At 47.4% G+C, this 15,435-nt stretch overlaps 1 protein-coding gene across 5 annotated transcripts in view; it reads left to right on the plus strand.

The window, feature by feature from the left end:
* FGD5 (FYVE, RhoGEF and PH domain containing 5) overlaps positions 1-15,435 on the plus strand; it is a 123,474-nt gene that overhangs the window by 79,006 nt on the left and 29,033 nt on the right. For 4 of the 5 annotated variants that reach the window (XM_516303.8, XM_003309639.6, XM_024355348.3 and 1 more), the window contains exons 6-10: positions 7,744-7,904; positions 8,174-8,330; positions 8,974-9,061; positions 10,651-10,701; positions 11,252-11,310. In XM_516303.8, the coding sequence (XP_516303.5) occupies positions 7,744-7,904; positions 8,174-8,330; positions 8,974-9,061; positions 10,651-10,701; positions 11,252-11,310 (516 nt within the window). The remainder of the gene's footprint in view (positions 1-7,743; positions 7,905-8,173; positions 8,331-8,973; positions 9,062-10,650; positions 10,702-11,251; positions 11,311-15,435) is intronic. The other variant, XM_009444940.5, reaches the window with a different exon arrangement.

Below are 15,435 nucleotides of genomic sequence, written 5' to 3' on the forward strand. Positions count from 1 at the left end.
AATAAAACGGAATCCTTCGTTCTGTTTATTAGCCATTTGGGAACGCTTTTGAATGTTTCTTTTGCTTTTTTTTTTTTTAAATTGAGATATCTTTTTTGTATTGCTCTTAGAAGCTCTTTAAGTATTCTGGACACAAGTCCACCTTCAGATCTGGGGATTATGCATATTCTCTCAATCTGTGACTTCCTTACCCAGTTTTTTTTAACAGCTTCATTGAGATATAAATCTCATATTGTACATTTCAGCCCTTCAAAGTGTAAAATTTCATGGTTTTCAGTATATTCTCAGCGTTACACGATCATTGCACACACGGCCACACACTCCGCCTGAACCATACTCCACCCCTCAGCTCCTCTTCCACCTCAGGACCTTTGCACCTGGCATCCCTTCTGCCTGGGATGCTTACCTCTTGTCTCAGCATAGGCACTGCCTCCTTGGAAGGCTTTCCCATGGCCAAACCAGGTCTCCCTTCTCTGGTTTGCTGGGTCCTATGCTTTTCCCCATCACAACATAGGCCCCTGTGTTGAAATAGTCTTTTTACTCATGGCTTTGGAACAATTACCCAGATTGCAAACTCTCTGAGGGCAGAAGTGCATCTCTCCATGCTCCCACTGTTTCCTCCGGGCTTGGTGCAAAGCAGGCACTCCGAATATTTGCTGAATGAATAAAGGAATGAGGACGGGTGCCTCCTACCCACTTCCTCCCTCTCAGATGGCTGCCAGGACCCCCAGGTATGATGATGGGCCCAAGTTGATGAGTTGATGAGACAGCAGAACCCTTTCAGGGAGTGATGGATGGTGAGGCTGGCACTCAGCACTTCCAGCTGGTGCATGAGTTTTAAGAACGGATGTTTGTGGCAATTCTGATTATGTTCTAGTTTTTGAAATGAGTCATGTTGGTGGTGGCCATCCTGCCCATTGGGACTGAGTCGATTCAGTGAGAATTAATTACAGACGAGAAACCAGCTTGCAGAGCAATTAATATTTAAGCTCCCTGGAGAGTGTTGCAAATACAGCCGGTCTTGTCTTTGCCTGTTCTTCCTTTTCTCTCCCAGCACTGTACAATTGACAAAGCAGTTGTAATCATCAGGAAGAGCCTCTCTGCAGCCTCCTGCTATACTTTGTGGTACTGTTATCCCCATTTTACAGGTGAGGAAATTGAGACTCAGACAGGTGACAGCTTGCCCAGTCGTCCAATACCCTATCTAGCATCTGGGCTTGAACCCAGCCCAGAACAAATGAGAGTGTGTTGAAAGCCCCTTGTCAGACAATGCCCATACAAGAGAGATCGTTGCCCTCATCCGTATACGGGGCTGTTTTTCTTTCTTTTCCTGGGATGCCAGGGCTCAGAAGAGCCTGCAGGGCTGGAGGCTGGGTCCTAAATATGGAGACTCACGGGGAAAGAGTTGGGAGTCCTCCTGCCCCAGGTCAGCAGGGAAACCTCCACCCCAGGCTCAGAATGACCCCAGTACCCCAGAGCCAGCTGTGGCAGAAGTCAGAATTACCCACCACCTCCATCCAGCCGCCCTCTGCACCTGCTGCCCTACTCACAACCCTCACCTCCCGTGCCCTCTAAAACATGCTTTCAGGAAAGGCTCTGATAGCTCCTGTACAAGGACGTTCAGTTTCTCTTTACAGCTTAGCCATGTGGCTTCCTCATAGGAACACACATACCTTCATCCCAGAGAGTCCATTTGTTAGTTCAAGACTCAGCCCCTTGAGGGTTTCTGACCTTCACGTTGGGGCTAGAGGTTTCCCAAGACCTTGAATTGTGCTGGACTGGGGCTGGCCAGTCTCGGGCAGGAACCAGCTCATCCTCCCTCCTTGGGACTGCAAGCCAGAGTGGGCCACCCTCCTCGTGTCCTCCCCGTAGTTCCGGGTAGAGCAGGCTATCAGCAGGAGGTCAGCACAGGACAGGATGAGGTGTTCAGGAAGCACAGACCTTTTTAAACTCCACATCTGCTCTCCTTGTCTGATGGCGCAGGCACACGCCTCTGGGCAGATGTTGGAGGCACAGTGCGAGGGGGTCTCTCAGTCTCTACATCTCACCCTGGAGCCCTCCTTCCTTCTCCCTTCATGCCCCCTTCCTCCTTCCCTCCTTCTCTTCCTCTCACTCTCCCCTTCTCTCTCTCTCTCTTTTTCTCTCTTTCTCCCTCTCTCTCATACCTGTTCACTGGATCTGTTTCCTTGTTTTTCTTTTTCTCTCCCCATTTCCCTCTCTGTCCCATCCCACCTCCCTGTCCTCTTTTCTACCCCTCACTGTTCCCCTGCAGGGAGGGGTAGAAAAGCCTCTGGCCTTCACTTGGGGAGAGAAGGCCAGAAAGACTTCCTGGAGGAAGGGCTGTCCATCCTCTCTCTCAGGCACTTTCCACTTTTCAATCCTTATATACAAAAGACCTTTTTTTTTAATTTTTTTTATTTTTTTGAGACGGGGTCTAGCTCTATCACCGAGGCTGGAGTGTAGTGGCGCTATCACAACTCACTGCAGTCTCGACCTCCCAGATTCAAATGATCCTCCCACCTCAGCGTCCCAAGTAGCTGGAACTATAGGCATGCACCACCATGCCTGGAGAATTTTTTATATTTTTGGCAGAGTCTCGCCATGTTGCCCAGGCTGGTCTCCATCCAACTCTTAGGCTCAAGCGATCCTCCCGTGTTGGCCTTTGAAGGTGCTGGGATTACAGATGTGAACCACTGCATCTGGCCTAAAGAAGATCTTTCCAGCAGTAGAAACTGTCCAGCAGGCCGGGCGCGGTGGCTCATGCCTGTAATCCTAGCACTTTGGGAGGTCGAGGCGGGCAGATCACCTGAGGTCAGGAGTTTGAGACCAGCCTTGCCAACATGGTGAAACTCTGTCTCTACTAAAAATACAAAAATTTAGCCAGGCGTGGCAGCAGGTGCCTGTAATCTCAGGTATTCAGAAGGCTGAGACAGGAGAATCACTTGGACCTGGGAGGCAGAGGTTGCCGTGAGCCAAGATCATGCCATTGCACTCCAGACTGGGCAACAAGAGCAAAAATCCATCTCAAAAAAAAAAAAGAAAAGAAAGAAAGAAAGAAAGAAAACTGTCTAGTAGTGGGGTGAAATGTCTTGCCCCATAGTCCAGCTCCCCATCAGGGAGACAATCCAACAAGGTAGAGGAATCATCTTTCCTGAGTGTTGAGGGTGATTTGAACTTCTCCATTTGGGCAAGAGTGCATGATCTCTGACCCTGGGATTTTCCCAATATGCATTGCTCCACAGCTCAAGGTGGTTTCAGGATTCCCTGCCCCCACCCAAGCCGTGTATTTACAGCTGTAGAGCTAGGCCTCATGCAAGAGCAAATGTATTTGAAGATAAAATATTTTTCTTGTGAGAAAGAAATCTTTATAAATTTTTATTCTTTAATTTATTAAAAAATGCATAGTTGTACATATGTACATATGTACATAGTTTCAGGGTATGTGATCATTTAATATGTTTATATAATTTGTAAAGAGCAAATCAGTGTACTTGGAATATTTATCACCTTAAATATTTGTCTTTATGCTGGAAACATTCAAATTATTCTCTTCTAGTTATTTTATTTATTTATTTATTATGTATTTATTTTTTAGAGGCAGAGTCTCACTCTGTCACCCAGGTTGGAGTGCAGTGACACGACCATAGCTCACTGCAGCCTGGAACTCCTGGGCTCAAGCAATCTTCCTGCTTCAGCAAATACCTGGAACCACAGTGATGCGCCAACAAGCCCAGCTAACCTTTTAAATTTTTTGTAAAGACGGAGTCTCAATATATTGCCCAGGCTAGTCTTGAACTCCTGACTTCAAGTAGTCCTCCGGCCTTGGCTTCCCAAAGTGCTGGGATTATAGGTGTGAGCCACCATGCCTGGCCTCTTCTAGCTATTTCAAAATGTATAGTCCATTATTGTAAACTATAGTTGCCATACTGATTTATCTAATATTCGGTCTTATTTCTTTTTCTTTCTTTTCTTTCTTTCTTTCTTTTTTTTTTTTTTTTTTTGAGACAGAGTCTCTCTCTGTTGCCCAAGCTGGAGTGCAGTGGCCATGCAATCTCAGCTCGTTGCAACCTCTGCCTCCCAGGTTCAAGCGATTCTCCTGCCTCAGCCTCTTGAATAGCTGGGATTACAGGCACCAGCCATCACACCTGGCTAATTTTTGTATTTTTAGTAGAGACAGGGTTTCACCATGTTGGTCTGGTTGGTCTCAAACTCCTGACCTCAGGTGATCTATCTGCCTCTGTCTCCCAAAGTGCTGGGATTACAGGTGTGAACCACTGTGGCCGGCCTTATTTCTTTTATCAAAATGTGTATCTACACCCATTAATCATCCTCTCTTCATTGCCACCCCCTTCCCACCTCTTGTAACCACCAGCCTACTTTCTATCTTCATGAGATCCACTTTTTTAGCTACCACATATGAGTGGGAACATGCGATATTTGTCTTTCTGTGCTTGGTTTATTCACTTAAGATAATGACTTTCAGTTCCATCCATGTTGCTGCAGATGACAGGACTTCATCCTTTTTTATGGCTGAATACTGTTCCATTGTGTATATATGCCACATTTTCTTTATCCATTCATCTGTTGAGGTGTACTTAGGTTGAATCCATACTTTAGTTATTGTGAATAGTGCTGCGAAAAACAAGGGGGTGCAGCTATCTTTTTGATGTATTTGGTTTTCTTTCTTTTAAATATCTACTCAGTAGTGGAATTGCTAGAGCATTTGTTCTTTTTTTTTTTTTTAATCCTTTTTTGAGACAGGGTCTCATTCTGTCACCCAGGCTGGAGTGCAGTGACACAATCATGGCTCACTGCAGGATTGACCTCCTGGGCTCAAGCGATCCTCCTGCCTCAGCTTCCTGAGTAGCTGAGACCATAGGCGCAGGTCCAGCTAATTTTTTTTTTTTTTTTTAGATACGAGATCTTGCTATGTTGCCCAGACTGGTCTTGAACTCCTGGCCTCAAGTGATCCTCCCAGTAGTTCTATTTTTAGTGTTTTAGGAACCTTCATACTGTTCTCCATAGTGGCTGTACTATTTTACATTCTCACTGACAAGAGTTCCCCTTTCTCTGCATCTTTGCCAACATCTGTTATTGCGTGTCTTTTTGATAAAAGCCATTTTAACAGGGGTGAGATGATACCTTGTTGTAGTTTTGGTTTGCATTTCTCTGATGATTATGATGTTGAGCTTTTTTCATATACCTATTGACCATTTGTATGTCTTCTTTAGAGAAATATCTGTTTAGATCTTTTGCCCATTTTTAAATCGGGTTATTTGGGCTTTTTTGCTATTTGAGTTGTGTGAGCTCCTTATATATTTTGGTTGTTAATCCTTTGTCAGATGAATAGGTTGTACATATTTTCTCTCATTCTGTGGGTTGTCTCTTTGTTGATTGTTTCCTTTGCTGTGCAGAAACTTTTTAGATTGATGTACTCCCATTTGTCTGTTTTCGCTTTGATTGGCTGTGCTGTTGAGGTCTTATGCAGAAAATCTTCCCCTAGTCCAATGTTCTAGGGTATTTCCCCAATGTTTTCTTCTAGTTGCATCATAGTTGGAGGTCTTAGATTTAAGTCTTTAATCCATTTTGATTTGGCTTTTGTGTATAGTGATAGATAGAGGTCTAGTGTCATTCTTCTGCATTTAGTTATTTAGTTTTCCGAGCACCATTTATGGAAGAGACTGTCCTTTCCCCAGTGTATATTCTTGGAACCTTTGTCAAAGATGAGTTGGCTGTGATTGTGTGGATTTATATCTGGGTTCACAGACAACAAGATCTGTTTTTTGTTTTGTTTTGTTGTTTGTTTTTTGAGACAGGGTCTTGCTCTGTCACCCAGGCTGGAGTGCAGTGGTGCAATCAGAGTTTACTGCAGGCTTGACTTCCCGAGCTCAAGTGATCCTCCCAGCCTCCCAAGTAGCTGGGACCACAGGCACATGCCACCCTATCCTGCTAATTTTTGTATTTTTTGTAGAGATGGGATTTTGCCATGTTGCCTAGGCTGATCTCAAACTCCTAGGTGCAAGCGATCCCTCATCCTTGGCCCTAAGTGCTGATATTAAACTGCTGATATAAAAGCCGACAAGATGTTATACTCAGAAAAAGCTGAAGACTCCACCAAGAAACTAATAGAACTGATAAACAAATTCAGCAAAGTTGCAGAATACAAAGTCAGCATACAAAAATCAGTAGCATTTCCATATACCCAAAGTGAACAATCTAAAAAATCAAGAAAGCAATCCCATTTATCATAGCTACAAAGGATATAAAATACCTAGGAATCAATTTAACCAAAGAAGTGAAAGATCTGTACAAGGAAAACCATAAAACACTGATGAAAGAAATTGAAGAGGACACAGACAAAAATGAGAAGATGTTCCATGCTCATGGATTAGAAGAGCTGATATTGCTAAAATGACAATACTACCCAAGGCAGTTTATAAATCCAATACAATCCCTATCAAAATACCAATGACATTCTTCACAAAAATAGAAAAAAGTCCTAGGATTTATATGGAACCACAAAAGACCCCCAACAGCCAAAGCAATCCCGAACAAAAAGAACAGAGCTGGAAGCATCACACTACCTGACTTCAAAATTTACTTCGAAGTTTTAGTCTCCAAGTCAGCATAGTACTTGCATTAAAAACAGGATACATGGAACAGACTAGAGAACCCAGATGTAACTTTTTTTTTTTTTTTTTTTTTTTTTTTTTGAGATGGAGTTTTGTTCTTCTTCCCCAGGCTGGAGTGCTGTGGTGTGATCTCGGCGATCTCGGCTCACTGCACCCTCTGCCTCCTGGGTTCAAGCGATTCTCCTGCCTCAGCCTCCCGAGTAGCTGGGATTACAGGCATGCGCCACCACACCCAGCTAATTTTTGTATTTTTAGTAGAGACAGGGTTTCTCCATGTTGGTCAGGCTGGTCTTGAACTCCTGATCTCAGGTGATCTGCCTGCCTCAGCCTCCCAAAGTGCTGGGATTTTAGGTGTGAGCCACCGTGCCCAGCTCCCAGATATAATTTTTATATTTATTAAATTGAGTTTAGTTTTAGAAGTACATTAATCATGATAGATTTTAGAAAATAGAAACAAGAAGATTCACAGTCATTCCTAATTCTGTACTCGTGACACAGCCACTCTGCATGTCGTCCTGTTTTGTTTGAGCTTTCTCCTCTGCTCACTTTTTACACAGTATATCAGGGCGTGGAAACAGCTCTGCACCCCTTCTTGATTGCTGAACACTATGATGTGAATATTTCTACATTGCCACCACCTTTATCATTTTTAGTGACTGCTTAATATACCATAGGGTGGATGCCTATAATTTCCTTAGACTTCGTTTTGAAACAACATAGCACATGAACCTCTTCAAAGATGAATAATGAGAAAGCAAAACCTTCTGCTTCGTTATAGAAGGAATTACCCAATCTCTCCCCTATCTTGTAAAAGAAGAGTGTTCACCACGTGGCCGCAACGAGAGGAGAGTGAGTGTGTGTTGAGCCCTGCTCTGTGCCAGGCGTTGGGTTGGGTGCTCTTTGGGTGTCAGCTCAGGCAGCCCTATGGTCGCCAGGTGCATGTGGTCATCTCTGCTTTGTAGGTGAGACTGTTGGGTCTGGAGACACTGGCTTAAGTCCTCACTGCTGTCTTCACAGAGGCCAGGGCTCCAAAGCCCCAGGGGAAATCTGCCAAGGAGGACTTGTGCTCAGTCCTATCAACCTGTGGGTAACAGGCCTTTTGGTGTTTCAGGATTTCCATGGAGCTGTCATGAGGGCCTTGGATGACATGCACCATGAAGGCAGAGACACATTGGCCCGGGAGGAGCTGAGGCAGGGCCTGAGTGAACTCCCAGCCATCCACGACCTTCATCAAGGCATCCTGGAGGAGCTGGAGGAAAGGCTGTCAAATTGGTGAGCAGTCCCTGGACCCCCAGGTTCCACTTTTGTTGCATTGGGGGAATGGAGACAGATAAAAACACCATCATATGAAATGGTATCTCCATTTGATGGATGGGAAAGCCGAACTCCGAAGTGTTAAGTCATTTGCTCAAAGTAAAACAACTGTGCAAGGGTTGAGCTGGAATCTGCACCCAGGGATATGACTCCAGGCCCCCTGCTTCTAACCCTGCGTTGGTTACAAGGCTGAGTTCTCACTGTCCCATCCCCATTCCTGGCTGCAGGGAGAGCCAACAGAAGGTAGCTGACGTCTTCCTGGCCCGGGAGCAGGGGTTTGATCACCATGCCACTCACATCCTGCAGTTCGACAGGTACCTAGGTCTGCTCAGTGAGAATTGCCTCCACTCTCCCCGGCTGGCAGCTGCTGTCCGTGAATTTGAGGTGGGTCCCTTGGTCCTCTGAGACCCTGCTGTAAGGATGCAGGGGTTGAGGTGGGCGAACGGCTTAATGCAAATCAATGGGACATCTTGGTAGGTGTGGGGCTGGGGAGCAGACAGGGAAGACCTGGCCAGAGGGATGAGAGGATGACCCATCAGGAAGGAGAACCCAGAATCCAGAACATCCGCTGTTGGGCAGCAGATGACAGTGCAGTGAGTGCCACCCAGTAAGGGTCTCAGGGTAGTTTTCTTGTCTCAGTTGAAAAGCACCAACCAAGCCAGAGCCCCAGCCGTGGAGTGTTCAAGGAAATTCCCAACACTAGCCACAAACTGGGGATCTAGTTTTCCTGGGCAGAAAAAGGGGGAGCTTTCCTCCATTGCTATCATTAAGAGCAGAGCAGGGACTAAGAGATGCTTGATACTGAGTGTAGCACCAACTGGGAGCATGATGGAGTGAGCAGTTACAGCAGGGCCGGGCTAATCCAGGAGGGCTTCCCGCAGGAGGAGAACCTGGTTTTGGAGATGAGGGAGAAGTTCAGCTGGCCCGGGAAGAGGTGTGGATGGGACAGTATATATGGGCTGCTGTGAGCATGGTGCCCTCAGGAGGGGTTTCTGATAAGGTTTTTCCTTCCCTGTCTTGAGAGCAGCAGAGTATACAAGGAGGCAGCCAGACTGCGAAGCATCGGCTGCTGCGGGTGGTTCAACGCCTCTTCCAGTACCAAGTGCTCCTCACAGGTGGGCCCCACAGGAGGTCAATGGGGACTGAGGTGGCAGGGCAGGGAAGGCCCCTGAGGAGGGGTGGAGGGGACTGTGGTGACCTTGCCTCTGACCATGTCAGGCAGGTGTTGGGGAAGGGTGACCTTTGCCATCACCTTTCCCTCCAGTTGAGCTTTGAGCCCTCTGAACCACCTCCTGCCACCTTAGAACGCTCTCTCCAGTGGCCACCCCTGATCCTAAAACACAAAAACCCAACGACACCCCTCCCCACCTTGCACTTCCTCCCTGCCTCAGCCGGCCATCTCCTCATTTCACTGAAGCCACGCCTGTCATCAAAGTCCTCGTGGCCATATGAGTGGACATTTTCAGCCTTGGACCTGCTGGACCCACGACCACTTCCTGCTTCTCGAGTCCTTTCCTCCCCGGGTTTCTGTGGTATACTCTCTCCCACTTCCCTCCCATCTCTCTGTCCCTTCTCTGTCTGTGTTGGTGGCCTCCCATCCTCCACTGTTCCATAAACGTCAGAGCTTCTCAGGACTCAGTCCTGGGTCCCCTTCCCTTCTCTCTTTATGCCCTTTCCCCTATCTCTGCCTGCTGGAAACACCCACTCCTCTGTTCTGAGCTCCAGACCCATTTATTCAGCTGCCTCCCAAATAGACAAAGACCCCTGCCCTGGGCAACTGATGTCCTAATGAGCGAGACAGACAGTACATATGTAGGCATGGATATGTAATTCCAGGTAGCAACTGGGGCTCCTCAAAAATACATTAGGGCCAAGGACTAGAGAATTCATTCATCTAATCCAAGAACTATTTATTGAGCACCTACTATGTACCAGGTCCCATGCTGGATGCTGGAGATGCAGCAGTAAATCGAACAGCAAACTCAGTGACACTGTAGAGCTTACACCCTAGACAAGCAAATAAGAAAGCCAAAAGATAATGTCTGTTAAGAACTCTTAAGAAAAATAAAGCAAGTTAAGGAGACAGAGGGAACAGGGCTGCTGTGTTAGCGATCAGGGAAGACCTCTCTGAGGAGGCGGCATTGGACAGAGATCTCAGTAAAGCAAGGACATGAGCCATATGAAGATCTGAAGAGAGTGCCAGGCAGAGGGAACAGCAAGTACAAAGGCCCTGGGGTAGGAACAAGCTTGGCACGTTCAAGAAAGCCATCATGGCCAGAATAGAACGAGCAGATGGAAGAGCAGTCACTGGGGAGGGGCTGGAGGATGTGGAGCCTGGAGAGTATGAATGCACTACAGGTTCCACACAACACACTCGGCTGTGCTGATTGCCATGTCTGTCGCCCCCAGTGGGCTGTGATGGATTCACCTTGTTGTGTCTGTCTCCAAGGCATGGCCCAGTGCCAGGCAGGTGCTCAATGGGTATCTGTTGGATAAGTGAGGGACAAGCAGCTGTGGCAGCAATGCTGACAGTGGTCCTGGGGGCCTGGTTTCATGCTAATGTGGTATTGTGATGGGGCCAGCAGGGGAGAGAGGTTAGATGCTTCATTCTTCCAACTCTGGCAAGAGAGGGGGTGGCCACAGTTGTGGGCAGGAGGGGCTGACCTCACCAGTAGCTGACTCCTGGCTCTTATCCTGCCAACAGACTATTTAAACAACCTTTGTCCGGACTCCGCCGAGTACGACAACACACAGGGTGAGTCCAGCGTGAATGCGGAGGGAGGTTACTCAAGCCTGCTCTGCCTCCTTGCGCCAAAGCCTGGACCCTGCCCCAATTCCAAGGCCCAGGATATAGTCCCCTCCCCACCAGCTGGGTGGGTTCTGCATATGACACGTCTTGGACTTCTGTGAGAGCCCGCAGCTCTTCTGAGATGGGTCCCCTGTCACCTCAGCTGTGGGGACATCCTAGGACGGGAGGACATCCCGTCAGAGGGGATGGGGGAGTCACCAGAATTTGGTGATAGGAGGGGTGGTGCCAGGTCTGAAAAGCTCACCACAGTCTCCCTGTTTCCTCCCAATTCGATGTGGCTGTCCCTGTGTATCACCTGCCAGTGTGGTCACTATTATAACATATTCAGTTTACAGCCAGGGAAACTGAGGCATGCATGACAGTGGTCAAATCACTGTCAAGGTCACCTAGGCAGTAGTGGCCAAGCTGGGCTTGAGGCCTGTGACCTGACACTACAGTGGGGAAAATTGATGACCCTCTTGCAATGGCCCAACTCCTGCTCTGTGTCCCTCCCCAGGTGCGCTGAGCCTCATCTCCAAAGTCACAGACCGTGCCAACGACAGCATGGAGCAAGGGGTGAGTGCGGCCTGGCGGCCCCCTTCCTCAGACACAGGTTCCAGGCACCTCCCCACCAGCTCCGGTCAGCCTTCTGATGCCCCACTCCTAGGGGCTGCAGGCAACCATCTCTCTTGTGGGACTCTGCAGAGAGCCGTGGGTTCTGGCTCTGACTCTCGATGTGTGACCTCAGGCGCTGTGTGCCCCTCTCTGCGCCTCCAGTTCACTGTTCAAACAATGAGAGGGGCTGCAGACTTGTGGAGACCCGATAAGCAATGCCCCGACTGTGGTCTGAGGCCACCCCCATCAGCACCTGGGGTGCTTTGTAAACTCCTAGTTCCTGGGCACACGTTAGATCCTCCCAGTCAGAGCTTCTGCATGTAGGATCTAGAGAGCTGCATTTTTAACAAGCACTCTGGGTAAATGTTAGGACCACAAAAGTTTGAAATCACTAGTCCACTAGAATACGTGGCTCTAAGCACAGATCTGATTCTGACTGTGTGACTCTCTCTGCTAGAGGGCAGAGTTGATCCCGCGTCCCAGCTCCATTCAGGTGGTCACCACATGCTCACTGTCCTGCTAAGCTGTAGGCATGCCAGCGCTCTGTGTTGACAATGGTTCCAAGCCCGAGTCCTAGGTCACTGGAAAAGAGTTCAGTGACCAGGTAGTCACATCTTCTGCAGGCACAGAAGGGAGATGATGGCCATGTGTGCCGAGGAGGTGCTATGCTTTGCTGTGGCAGAGACACAGGGCGTGTGTACAGTGAGTCATCCACAGGCAGAAGAGGAAGGGAAATTGCATTTATTGGACACCTGCTGTGTGTCAGACCTTGTGCTGTGTTGGGGAGTGGAGATACAAGCCCTTGAGGAAACCTCCACTTAGTGGAGTAATTAAATATGTGGATGCAAATGACCATGATAGATGTCATGGGAGAGAATGCCACAGGGTTCAGAGAAGGGAGGCGGCCCTTCCAGCCGAGGTTGCCAGAAGAGATGATACGGGCCAGGTGTGGTGGCTCACTCCTGTAATCCCAGCACTTTGGGAGGCCGAGGCAGGTGGATCACTTGAGGTCAGGAGTTCAAGACCAGCCTGGCCAACATGATGAAACCCTGTCTCTATTAAAAATACAAAACTTAGCCAGGTGTGGTTGGCACACAGCTTTAGTCCCAGCTATTCGGGAGGCTGAGGCTAGACAATCGCTTGAACCTGGGAGGCAGAGGTTGCAGTGGCCCGAGACCATGGCACTGCACTCCAGCCTGGGTGACAGAGTGAGATTCCATCTAAAAAAAAAAAAAAAAGTTGACCTGAAGTTGTCCCCATAGGGAGGATTTGCACACATGCCAGGAAGGCAGAGAGAGAAAACGGGTGATAGGAAGAGGGGCTGACCTGGGCAAAGACATGGAGGTTGGACGGTGCATGTTCAGAGAGCCACCTGCTAGGTGGCTAGGAGTTGGGGACAGGATGGCAAAGTAGCATCAGAGTCCAGGGAGAGAGGTCGGGCTGGCTGGTGAAGGGTAGACTGAGAGTGGAGGCTTAATCAGCTAGGTATGAATACACAGGCCAGTTTCCGGGCCGTTTTCCGTGTGGGTCAGACATGCCCTTTTAATCTTTAAGGTCATCTCTTCTCTCACTCGGCTCTGCACTGACCTCCCTGCCCCTCCTCATTTTGGCATCTTGTACATACAGTGAGAGTCCCTCAACACAGCCAAAAACTAGAGGTGCTTTGGGGTCCAGCACCCTGTCGAGGAATAGCAGCAGATGGGCTGGGTTCTCCATATTTCCCTTTAGCCAGGGCTGCCTCTGCTTCCAGAGAGAAAAACTAGGTCAGGCAGGGATACATCTTCCCTCCTACGGGGAGCTTGCACACACAGCCCCACCCAGAGGAGGAACCGGAGCAGCCGACGGCCAGACACCCTCTTGGCTTTCTCCAAGGCTGAAGTTGGACGCTGTGCTGGGAAGCAGGGGCCAGCTGTGGACAGCTGCATCAGGCCTGCTCTGGACCAGAGGCCCCTAGCCCATGCCTGCTTGGATTGGGGAGGAGCTCTGCCTGGGACATTTACTCTTTTGCAGTTTGGAGGTATTAAGCACATTCACATTGTCATGCAGCTGTCATCCCATTCATCTCCAGAACTTCTCTTCCCAGACTGAAACTCTCTCCCCATTAAACTCTAACTCCTCATTCCAGTCTGCACCCCAGCCCCTGGTAACCATCATTCTGCTTTCTGAATAGACTTTATTTTTTAAAACAATGTTTAAAAACAATGTTAAATTTACAGAAAAGATTGAGAAGATAGTACTGAGAGTCCCCATGTGTCCCCCACACAGTGTTCTCTGTTATGAACATCTGTTTTTTTTTATTATTATACTTTTAGGGTACATATGCACATTGTGCAGGTTAGTTACATACGTATACATGTGCCATGCTGGTGCGCTGCACCCACTAACTCATCATCTAGCATTAGGTATATCTCCCAGTGCTATCCCTCCCCCCTCCCCCCACCCCACAACAGTCCCCAGAGTGTGATGTTCCCCTTCCTGTGTCCATGTGATCTCATTGTTCAATTCCCACCTATGAGTGAGAATATGCGGTGTTTGGTTTTTTGTTCTTGCGATAGTTTACTGAGAATGATGATTTCCAATTTCATCCATGTCCCTACAAAGGACATGAACTCATCATTTTTTATGGCTGCATAGTATTCCATGGTATATTAGTATGCTACATGTGTTACATTAACACACAAATATTGGTACAGGATTATTAACCGAAGACCCTAGCTCATTCAGATTTCCTTAGTTTTGCCTGGTGTCTTGTTCTAGGGTCCCATCCAGGACCCCACATGCTGTTTAGTGGTCCTGTTTCCTTAGGCTCCCCTTGACTGCAGTAGTTTCTCATTTTCCTTGCTTTTGATGAGCTTGACAGTTTTCAGGAGTACTGGTCAGGTATATGGCAGGACGCCCTTCTGGTGGAAATGTCTGGTGTTTTTCTCATGATTAGACTGGGTATATGGCTATTTGGGAAGAGGCTCACAGAGCAAGGTACTTTTCATCCCATCATATGAAGGGCACATACTAGTAACAGGATTTACCACTGTTGATGTTGACCTTGGTCACCTGGCTGAAGTCACCTGGTGGCAGGTTTCTCCACTGTGAAGCTGCTCTGTCTCACCCCTGCCTTTTCCATGCCCTTTGGAAGAAAGTCAGTTTGTGCAGCCCATTCTTAGGAGCCGGGGGTTATGCTCCCTCCTCTTGAGGGCACCATATGTACCTAGGTTATGTGGAATTCCTCTGCCTGGGAGATTTGTCTCTTCTCCCTCATTGGCTAGTGTATCTAGTCATTATATATAAAGAAGTCATTTATATCAGTATGGACTGTTATAATCCAACACTTCCTTATTTATTTTATTTCTCAAATTGTTTCAGCTTTGGCTATTGGGAGCGTTTTCAGTTGGTTTCTGTGCCCTTTTCACATGGTGTCATCAATATAGATTTCAGGGTGTGTGTGTGTGTGTGTGTTTGTGTTTTGAGAACTTCCTTACTTTCTGGCAGTGCAAGGTGCTCCAGGATCACTCACCTTGTGTATTTCCTGCCCCAGTCTTAGAATCAATCATTTCTCCATGGAGCCCTGTTTGCATTAATTGGATAATAATACTAACAGCCAAGATACAGGCATTAGGTGCACTTACTGGTAATGTGGTATCATTTCTTTTACACCTCCTTAGCTGACAGCAAAGAAATATATGTGTATACCAGCTTTTGCATATACCCATATCTGTAGATATTTCCATACATAACCATCTGTATCTGAATATTAAACTAACCATGAGTTTTATTTTATTTTTTTGTAGAGATCGAGGTCCCACTATTTTGCCCAGGCTGGTGTCAAGCAGTCCTCTTGCCTCAGCCTTCCAAACTGCTGGGATTATAGGCATGAGCCACCATGGCTGGCCTTTATTTGTTTTTATTTTATTGTATTTTATGTATTTGTTTTTTACCATGAGTTTTTACCAATGTTTCCCATTCTAATCGTGACCACACTAGCCTCCTCCCTTGCTTATCTGTAAATTCTCACTCCAACAGTGAGAAGCCTCATTCCTACCACCCATTAATTTAATTGTTCAATTTACCTTAATTTGTGGAAGATATTTT

Source organism: Pan troglodytes, chromosome 2 (assembly GCF_028858775.2).
Source record: "Pan troglodytes isolate AG18354 chromosome 2, NHGRI_mPanTro3-v2.0_pri, whole genome shotgun sequence".
NCBI lineage: Eukaryota > Metazoa > Chordata > Mammalia > Primates > Hominidae > Pan > Pan troglodytes.